At 35.6% G+C, this 10162-nt stretch overlaps 1 protein-coding gene and 1 long non-coding RNA gene across 3 annotated transcripts in view; both read right to left on the reverse strand.

Annotated features, from left to right (window-relative positions):
* Positions 1-1002: 1002 nt before the first annotated feature.
* On the reverse strand, positions 1003-4803 carry LOC148585228 (uncharacterized). 2 transcript variants are annotated; one of them, XR_015912048.1, is made up of 7 exons: positions 4398-4803; positions 3685-4028; positions 3407-3512; positions 2937-3082; positions 2047-2745; positions 1900-1957; positions 1003-1066 (listed from the first exon to the last, which is right to left on the reverse strand). It is a non-coding gene; the product is annotated as an uncharacterized LOC148585228 (long non-coding RNA). The 2 variants fall into 2 exon arrangements; XR_015912047.1 differs by lacking the exon at positions 4398-4803 and having other exon boundaries at positions 3685-4346.
* Positions 4804-4843: 40 nt separating this feature from the next.
* Positions 4844-10162, reverse strand: part of LOC132181616 (putative disease resistance protein RGA3) — a 6049-nt gene continuing 730 nt past the window's right edge. The window contains exons 2-5 of the mRNA XM_088516668.1: positions 5704-8739; positions 5530-5598; positions 5144-5198; positions 4844-4923 (exon numbers count right to left, since the gene is read on the reverse strand). Coding sequence (XP_088372794.1) covers positions 4844-4923; positions 5144-5198; positions 5530-5598; positions 5704-8739 — 3240 coding nt within the window. The remainder of the gene's footprint in view (positions 4924-5143; positions 5199-5529; positions 5599-5703; positions 8740-10162) is intronic.

Here is a 10162-nt window from a genome sequence, read left to right on the forward strand (position 1 = left end):
TAGGAGTTGTGAAGGAAAAGAGGAGAAGGAGGAATTATGAAAAGAATAAAATTAGTTTTACTATGTTTACTTGTAGAAATAAAGGTCTATATATATATTTTTGAAAATTAATTTGTATAATTTATTCACATCAATTAAGTTAAATACTCTTTATAAAGAAAGTAAGAGGTTGACCATGATCCTGGATTTTTGGGCTTGCTTGACACAGTTTCTAACCAAAAACAGGTACCCTTTTTTACCTTTTGATTTGAGTAAACTCTATTTGGTCATGGATAGAAGCAGAGGCCTTGGTAACATCATTCAAATATTTTTTTGTTTCTTCACGTCCAAGTTAAGAGAACAGCCAAAGAAGACGCAATTAATTTCTATCAAACTAAAATCCGGTAGACTACTTAAACTGAGCTATAGCCTTATCTAACTCCATCAAGGCATCAAATTTGATTTTCCAACCACAATAGCGATATACCTTTGGAAAAATCAACAAAGCAGCAGAGACGTCATATTCTTGGAGTAGTTAATTGGACTAAGAAATCAAGCACTGTTGTGAAGAAATCAAATGTGGAATGAAAAATTGTACTGATGAAAGTAACGATATCTAATTCCCAGCTTCTCAATTTATTGCATTGTTGCAGAGTGAAGAAGTTAATTTAGAATTGGCTCCAAATCTTAAATAGTGCTTCAATTGGTTCTGCACATGAAATCAGAAGCTCTTCTAAATCTCAAAACCCTCAGAAGTTACTGAGGAAGAAGGAATAGCATTGGCATATACTATTGCTATACACATCAGATAAAAGAGAGAAACATATACCAAGTCCCTTGTTTGCGTCTGCCTTCTTAGCCGGCCATACTCGGTCTCTTTGAAGAAGTAAGGCTGTCTTATCCAAACAGATTCCAGTAATCCGCACATGATTCCCACAACCCATTTCATGAATTGCTGTCTCCTAAGGATGCGTCCATCAAAAAAATCAAATAATAAACTCAACAATAACTCAAAATTACCAATGAAAGTATCTCTATGTTAGTATTCAAAGCTCTGTTTTAATATATTCAAAGCTCCTGTTGCTTCCTGCATAGTCAGATAAAATAAAATCAACATTGTGCTTCTAATCCAAACAAAGCTATCAAACACATTTTAAAAAACAAATATAGAAATATGGATAAATGCCCAAATGATTATTGAGGGGGCACCACTTCCAGCTCTACCTCTTTCCCAGGGTTTCCTTTAAGAGTGAAAAAAAAAAAAAAAAAAAAAAAAAAAAGAAGAAGAAAAGAAAGAAGCCTTCACTTTAGACTCCTCCTTTCTTGGCCTCAGTTGTGAAATGAGACTTTTTGAGTAAGGAGTGAGTTGAGTGAAAACAGCACGATATCAAGGCAAGTGGAAGTGGAAGCATGGAAACCAAGATGAAGAGGATGGAACAATTTGATTGATCACTACAAGCCCAATCCTGAAGATGCTATTCCAGGAGTATTGTAGTTTCCAGGTTTGGTTTTCCAACCACAAAATCGAGATGCCTTTTAAGAGATCAACAAAGCAGAAGAGGCGTCACATTGATCCTCAACGCAGTTTGGAGTGAAAAATCAAGTTCAAGTAGATTTTGCATCTTTTTTTTTTTCATCTGAAATTCATCCATTCATTCAACAAAATCTACATTTGACACTGAGAAAATCCTAACACAGTAATGCAAAATATGTATTAAATTTTTGTCAAAACTTGGGATGAGGTTGACTTCCCTGATCTATTATTATAAGTCTTTTACCTAATACATGATGCTACCGTTTGTAGAAATTAAATTGCAAATGGAAACACAAGAAATATTTAAAAAAGGAAAAGAAAACAATACTGGAAATGCCATTGAAGTGAAAGTTAGGAAACAAAATGTAAAAGTTAGAGCTTTGTACAAATCTGATTGTCGGCAAGGTTTGAAGAAGCGTCTATACATAAAACCATCAATTGTTCCTGCATATGAAATCAAATATGATATATATCAAAAGCCTCATAGAGTAAAACGAAGAAGAAAATTACTGTCTAATTGAAGAATTAAAAACCTGATAAATTTGGCAAGTTTGGCTTGCATTCCACTCTATACGATTACCATCTCCGCCATTTTGAAAGTTTGGAACGTGAGCAATCTTTTGCCAATCCTCTCCCAATCTTTTGCCAATCCTCTCCCATTCTTTGTTCACATCTTTCCTCCAAGCAAGGACACTTCGCAATTATCAAACGACGTAAAGAGGTGAGGCGGTGCATACCTTCGGGCAATGATATTAAATTCTGACAATTTACGATTCCAAGCTCCTAAAGTGAAGTGAGATAGCCTATCCACTCTGGCAAAGATGCCAAACTAGGATAGTCCATAATTTGAAGCCCTTGGAGAGTGGTAACATCTCTAAGCTCTCTTGGGAGAGAAACCAATTTGGAACATCTATTATAGATAGATGACCAAATCTTGTAGGTCCAAGGCATCCTGCGCCATCTTCATTCTCATTGCTGATAAGTTCCTTGCAGCGAAGAATAGACAGATTTTCAAGTGAGGTGAGATGTTGAAAGAGGGGAGACGTGGATATTTGCATTTTACAACAATTGAGATCAATATGAGCACTGCACTAACAAGAGACACATAAACAGAGTGGATGGCTAACATGATCTTCAATTCCAGTAAGCAAAACAAATGATTTTACTTGAAGACAAGCAAGCATTCTCACTGGCTTTTGGGATTAAAATGCTATCAAGTAAGTGGAAGAAACCTGAAAATGCAAAATACTTGTTAGGTGGAATTTAATGACAACTAGGATTTTTGATCACGTCTTTTAAGTTCTAAATGCTAATAAAAGTTGCTCAACAAATTGTAGGCAGAATAGTATTTAAAAATTCAAAATAATATGGTTAATTGAATGTCCCCTTTCACAGGCTCAGCATGCTTGCACCATTTACTCACTCGATCTTCCTCATCATGAAAGTGCTCTGTATAGTTTCCATTGTTTTGAGTACAAGTGAGGTTGACATATCCCAGAATATTGTAGAAATCCCCCAATGATTCTCACATCCACTTCATCAATTGATGATTTTTTATGCAAGTCTCTGCTGACCATCAAAAAACCAAATAACAAACTCAACAATAACTCAATTTTCCAATGAAAACAGTAAAAAGGTAAAATCAATCCATCAACAATGACTCCAATAACAATAATAATAAAAAGAATCTCTCTAAATATGCATTTGATTATGAGAATACTAAGAGTTATGCAAAAAATTTATTGAGTTTCTAAGAAAATTTGGGATGGGTTTGACTTCCCTAGTCTATCATAAGTCTTTTATCCAATACCGATCACTGGCATTTAAACAAAGGATTTTTAAACACGTATAGAGAGCGAGAGCGAGAGAAAGAGAGAGAGAGAGAGAGCATACTTCTGCGTCACTCTCTGCTGATTCCACATCAATGTTGAAATCAGCAATAAAATTGATGATTTCTACCAGTAATCCAGGTCTATCAGCTGTCTCTATATAAAGAAAGCTGTAAATTGGAGAGAAAAATGCATAATAAGACGATAGATCAATGCACCCATTCTTTGCAAACAATTATCAAACTTCATTCAAAGTATGACTTCCTCTTTGGTCCACAAGAGAAACATAAAAATGAAGAACAAATTATAAGCGAAAGGACAACTTAATCATAAGTAGCAAACCTCCTCTTAGATCCATCTTCCTTCACTTGTATCTGAGTTGCAATATCACATCAAGCTGCAGAACAAAGTCACAAACTTCAGTTCAACTTTGTAAAGTTACAAAAAAGCACATGAAATTGAAGTTGGTTAAGCTAACTAGATCATAGCCATGAAAACTCTGATTGATCCCCACTGTATTACAAATTATACTTTCTATTGAATAAGCCTCAACGATGGCACCACATGGAAAAAGAGGAGAATATTTGATCAATAAACAGAGGACTAATCAATGGAGCCAAACTTGAAACATCCTCTGAAGAAGATGGGAAAACATGATCAAACAGTTGCTGCTCAAGCTGACAGACCTGCAATTTATGTCAGTTTTTATCAAAATTATGTAACTATCACATACTCCATTCAAAATCACAAAGCTATTCCCATTTTTCTTGTTCATCAAATATCAGAGGAACGCATAAAAATATAAAGGGATTTCCAATACATATTATCTCATCAAGGGACATAAGGTATCATGCATTCAGAGTATAAGAATAAATCTTAAATCTACCCCATAATCATAAGATACCCAAATATTCTACATTAACAAAATGGATAATAACTCATAATATTCAAACACTAGTTGTGCATGTCCAGGTTTAAATATCAAGATCGTGCTTCTAATCCAAACAAAGCCATCAAACACATTTTAAAAATCATATAGAAATCCGGGAAAATACCTAAACAACTCTTGAGCCCAACTCCCAGCTCCCCACCTCTTTCCCAGGGTTTCCTTCAAAAGGGAAAAAAAGAAGAGCTTCATTTTAAAGCTCCCTTATTGGCCTCTGTTGTGAAATGATATTTTTTCAATCAAGGAAGGAGTGAGTTAAGTGAAAAGGACACAGTTCCAAGGCAAGAGGAAATGGAACATGGGACCAGGGGCAAAGACAAATAAAAGTTACAGGCCAACACGTATAAAAGGAATTGTCTCTTTTTCGGCAATTGACATGGAGCACCCTTTTCACAAACGCCTCCTGATCCACTCCAAGGCTAATATCTACTGCTTCAGCTTTCAGCACCTTATGATCTTTGAGAAGATAATTAAAAGACCAAGCCTTAAGATGATATTCTAGGGATCATATAGATTTTTCTTAATTTTGCCATCTGAAATTCCAGACTTCTCAACTTAATGCTTAGCTGCAGAGTGAAAAAGTTTCGAGTTGGCTCCAAATCTTAAATCCATGTATGCCAGTGCTTCAATTGTATCTGCATATGAAATCCAATAAATTAGAAATTCTCTAAAATCATGAATCAGAAATGCTTCAATTGCTTCAATCGTTTCTGCAAGTGAAATAAGGAAGAAGGAATAGCATTTGATATTTTAACATTGGTATACGTATAACTAATACAATTCCACCATTAGATAAAAGATAGAAACTCAATTATACCAAGTCTCTTTGAAGAAATGAATTTGTCTTATCCAAACAGATTGTAGAAATATCCACATGATTCCCACAACCCAATTCATGAATTGATGCTTCCTATCAAAAAAACAAAATAATAAATTCAACTATAACCCAAAAATTTTCAATGAAAATAATAAAAATGTAAATTGTATCCGTTCGTTCAACAGAATCTACATTTGACACTAAGAAAATCCTAACACAGTAATGCAAATTTGTATTAAATTTTTGTTAAAATTTGGGATGGGATTGACTTCCCTCATCTATTAATTATAAGTCTTTTACCTAATACGTGCTGCTACCGTTTGTAGAATTTAAATTTCAAATTGAAATGAGAGAAATGTTGAAAAACTGAAAGAAGAAAACAATACTGGAAATGCCATTGAAGTGAAAGATAGGAAAAAAATACTATAAATGTTTGAGCTTTGCTCAAATCTGATTGTCTCAAGAAGCGTCCATATGGGAAACTAAATGCTTCCTGCATATGAAATCAAATAAGATATATATCAAAAGCCTGACAGAGTAAAATAAAGAGGAACAACAAGAAGAAGAAAAATTATTGACTAATTGGTGACTTAAAAACCTCAAGACATTGGCGAATTCGGCTTGCTATCCATTCTTTGAGATTACCATCGCCGCCTTTACGAAAGTTTGGGACGTGAGCAATCTTTGGCCAATCCTCTCCCGTTCCTTGTTCACATCTTTCCTCCAAGCAAGGACACTCCGCAATTGTCAAATGACGTAAAGAGGTGAGGTGGCGCATACCTTCGGGCAGTGATATTAACTTCGGACAATTTACGACTTGAAGCTCCTGAAGTGAAGTGAGATCGCTTATCCACTCCGGTAAAGACACCAAACTAGGGCAAACCATAATTTGAAGCCCTTGCAGAGTGGTAACATCTCTAAGCTCTCTTGGGAGAGAAACCAAATTTGGAACACCAATGATAGATAGATGACCAAATCTTGTAGGTCCAAGGCCATGTGCGCCATCTTCATTCTCATTGCTGGTAAGTTCTTTGCAGCGAAGAATAGTCAGATTTTCAAGTGAGGTGAGATGTTGAAAGAGTGGAGAAATTGATATTCTCATTTTACGACAATCAAAAATCCCCAGGGTCACAAGAGAAGTGAGGTTCTGCAGCCACTCTAGTGGTAGATATTCAAGTTGCTCTAATTCCAGAAGATAAAGATACTTCAATTTGGAGAGATCGGAAAGGGGAGAGGGAGAGGAGGGTGTTGTTAGAGACATCATAGGGCAATTGTTTATACATAAAAAAGAAAGGGAAGGAAAGGAAGGGAATAATGGAAGATGATCTGTTTCCCTCGTCTTTTGCCATCCCCTCAACTTTGGCAAATCAACAAGTCTGAGAATTTTGATGGGAGAAGAGGACACGTCATTACCATCATTGCTTATGTACTTCAGCTCACTTAAGTGACTAAGACAAAGATGCTTGAGAAAAGGGAATCGGTCCAATGGTGGGATATGTTGAAGCCATTTACAACCCGATATTTGAATAAAAGTCAAATTTGAGAGCGAGGACACCCAACTAGATAACCTCACACCTGCATACCCAACTATATATAATAATTTCAAATGTAGGTGTGGCCGAAGGTTTTGCAACAGTTGTTCATCATTTGCAATTGCCTTATCACTTTCATCACTAGGTTCTGGGTCCCACTCTAACATCAGACACTGAAGATGTCGCTTCCTCTCCAAGTTTGCAGCCTTAGCTTTTGATGGAGAATATCTTGAGTGCTCTAAACCCTTGATCCATAAGTCTCCTCTCAACTCATCTAAACCATCCAGCTCCCCTAGCCCACCTTTTGGCTTGGAAAGAAAACTTTTTTTCTTCCCTAAAATGTATAGCGACAATGTTTGGAGAGCAATCAATTTTCCCAGTCCATGAGGCATATGAGTCAAGCTATCACACCCTTCTAGCCCAAGATGCCTAAGGCTGATTAAGTTTCTAGTCTCTTCTGGCAATTCTTTGAGCCCACGACAAAACTCAAGTCTTAGTGTTTGCAAATTCTGCAATTTAGTTATAGAAGCAGGGAGTAGTTTGATATCTTCATTCCTAGACAGATCTAGAAATCTTAAATGCTCTAACTTTCCAATGGAATTCGGCACTTTTTGAATATTCGACCGACTCAAATTCAAAGCACGCAAGCATTTAAAACTTGAAATAAGTGTATTAAAGACTGGCTTATTCAACTCAAGTACTGAATTGTTCCAGTTAAATACATCATCAAGTCCTGGAAGTATTGGAATGCGTAGAAGAAGTGTTCTCATTTTGTTAGGCTTGGGCAAAAGAGCAGGAATATCTGGTAATGAATTTGAAGAATGAAATGCCACATGACGAGTTCTTCCAACTACTTTTTCTCTATCTGGATATAAAATTGTGCACTCCTCACCTGCTACTGACTGTGCAAGATCGTGAATAAGGTCATGCATTTTGCACTTTCCTATTTCACCAACTATATCTCTTTGTACGTCTTGGAAAAACGACCTCCAAAGCAAATCCATAAAATATTCACGACCAATATCTTCAAGATGTCTATTTCCATATGATGAATGAAGAAAGCCTTGAGCTATCCATAACTGAATCAACACCTTCATTTCAATTTCATAATCTTTTGGAAACAATGAACAAAAGGCAAAACATTGCTTTAAGTGTGATGGGAGACGATCATAACTCAACTTAAGTATTGGAAAAATATCATTTTCTTGTTGAGTTATTTTGTAAAGATCATGGTTTTTAAAGTACAACCAATCATCTTCCGAATTTTTGAAATATAATAGACCCCCAATGCTCCTTATAGCAAGAGGAACTTGTGCACACTTTTGTATGATCTCCCTTCCAATTTCTACTAGCTTTGGATTATTTGGCTCTTCCCCGTTTTTAAATGCCATTTTCTTAAATAAATTCCAAGAACTGCTTTCAGATAAACCTCTCAAAGGATATGGTGAAATTGTACCTGTAATCTCTGCAATCTTTTCGCTACGTGTAGTAATCAAAACTTTGCTTCCTCTTAGGCCACCCACTAACAACTTTTCCAAGTTGGACCATGTACCACGATTCTCATTCCACACATCGTCTAAAACAAGTAAATATCGCTTCCCATCAATTTTTGCTCGAAGCTCACTTTGCAATGGATCCATCTCAAGGCTTTTAGGTCTCTCCTTAGTCGCAGATTCTATAAGCTTTACAATGATAGTTTTCACGTCAAAAGGATCAGAGACACATGCCCACATCCTCAGGTCAAAATGTCTTCGAACCTCCTCGTCGTTGTACACATACTGCGCAAGCGTGGTCTTTCCTTGTCCACCAATCCCAACTATGGGAATTATGGAAACATTCTTCTCATTCATATTGGGATCGAATAACAGCTTTTTAATAGACTCCTTATCATCCTCTCTCCCAATGACATCTTCCCCATGTACAAATGAGTGTGTATCTTGTCTTTTCACATGCTCAAACTGTGTCGCTGTGGTGTGCTCATTGAAACCAAATTTGATCCTATCAATTGCAATTTCATCCAGTCTTGCCCTAACTGCCTTGATCCTATGACCCATTTTAAAGCCATATACAAGCTGGTTCGATTTGGAAAAGAAGATGCGTACCTGTAATACTCCCAAATATTTAGTACGGTCCATTGCGAAAAGTTAAACATTTTTTGGGCTATATGTGTAATTAAGGAAAATATGAAGGTCATGTTTGTAATTGTCGTAAGTTTAAGTTAGAGTTTTTTTTTTTGGTTGTTTTATTTACAACCATCCATTCCAATCCATTCACGGTGATAGTTTTAGAATTCCCTTACCATTGAATAGTTGGGTTTATAATGGGGGCCGATAATTTATGTGACTTTTTCTAGACGCCATTTGCTCCTTGGAAAGATGTCGCAACTTAATTAGCCGTACATTTTTTGTATATGGTTAGTACTCTTACAAATGAGACTGTTTTTTGTAAGACTCTATTTATAGCAGTTGTAAGGATAAAGAAAACAGACAAAACAATGGAATATAAAAGCATCTATATATGTCAAAATGATACATGAAGACATTGTTACTGTAACGTCCCATATTTGATATAAGTTAGTATGAGTTTTAGCCCAATGTCTTGGGCTTTAGATATATGAACCAATGTTATTGGCCCTAGTGAACTTAATAAAAATTGGATCAAAGACCCTAAAAGAGATTATAAGAGATAATTAATTTCTTAACCTAATGGACTAATCCATGGCATAGTCTTATCCCTAATGATGGGCATAATTTAATGTTTCATTCATAATTTTGTAAGATGATAGTTTATAACCAGAAAGCAATTTAAGTCTATGTGTACAAGATGTGTTGATCTTTTTGGAAGAAAATATTGTCCTTTAAAAATGACGTTTATAATGATGTTCATTCATGAAATAGACATAGGATCTAATACCAAAAGCCAAAAACCAGAAACTTTTATAGCCAAAAACCTCTTTTCAATGGCTCATTTGAGTGGTAAAAACCTTCTAAACATAACCCTCAAGCGGTGTTAAGACTATATCAAGAAAATAAGTAATTTCTCATATATGGCATCAAGAAGAGCTTTGGGTTAAAACTGGAAATTAAACTTTCAGTCCATGGCATGTTTAGGTGGGTATTTGATCCAAATTTCGTCAAGTTAAAAACCTTAGATATATGTGTTGTGGGCCAATGGGCCAAGTGACCAGAGTGTAGTGCTCTAATTTAGGTCCATTTAGTGAGTTGTGGGCCTTATCTGGTTTACCTAGTTAGATGGAGGTTCAAATGGGCCATTTCTTACCCAAGCCCCCATAAAAACAATTTTGAGAATTTTGGAAGAAAACTAAACCACTTTTTTAGTGAAATTTCAAGATTAACCCTACTTTCGTTTATTTATTCAAAAGTTATGAAAATATTAATAGAATGAGCTCCTAGAATATGATACATTTTAAGGAAAAAGAAAACTTTATGTTCGGACCAAGGTACAAAAAAGAAATAAACATTAAAATATTTTTTAATAAAGAGAAAAGAAAAGAAACTTTAGGGT

The sequence above is a fragment of the Corylus avellana genome, chromosome 5 (assembly GCF_965113065.1).
Source record: "Corylus avellana chromosome 5, dhCorAvel1.hap1.2, whole genome shotgun sequence".
Taxonomy (NCBI): domain Eukaryota; kingdom Viridiplantae; phylum Streptophyta; class Magnoliopsida; order Fagales; family Betulaceae; genus Corylus; species Corylus avellana.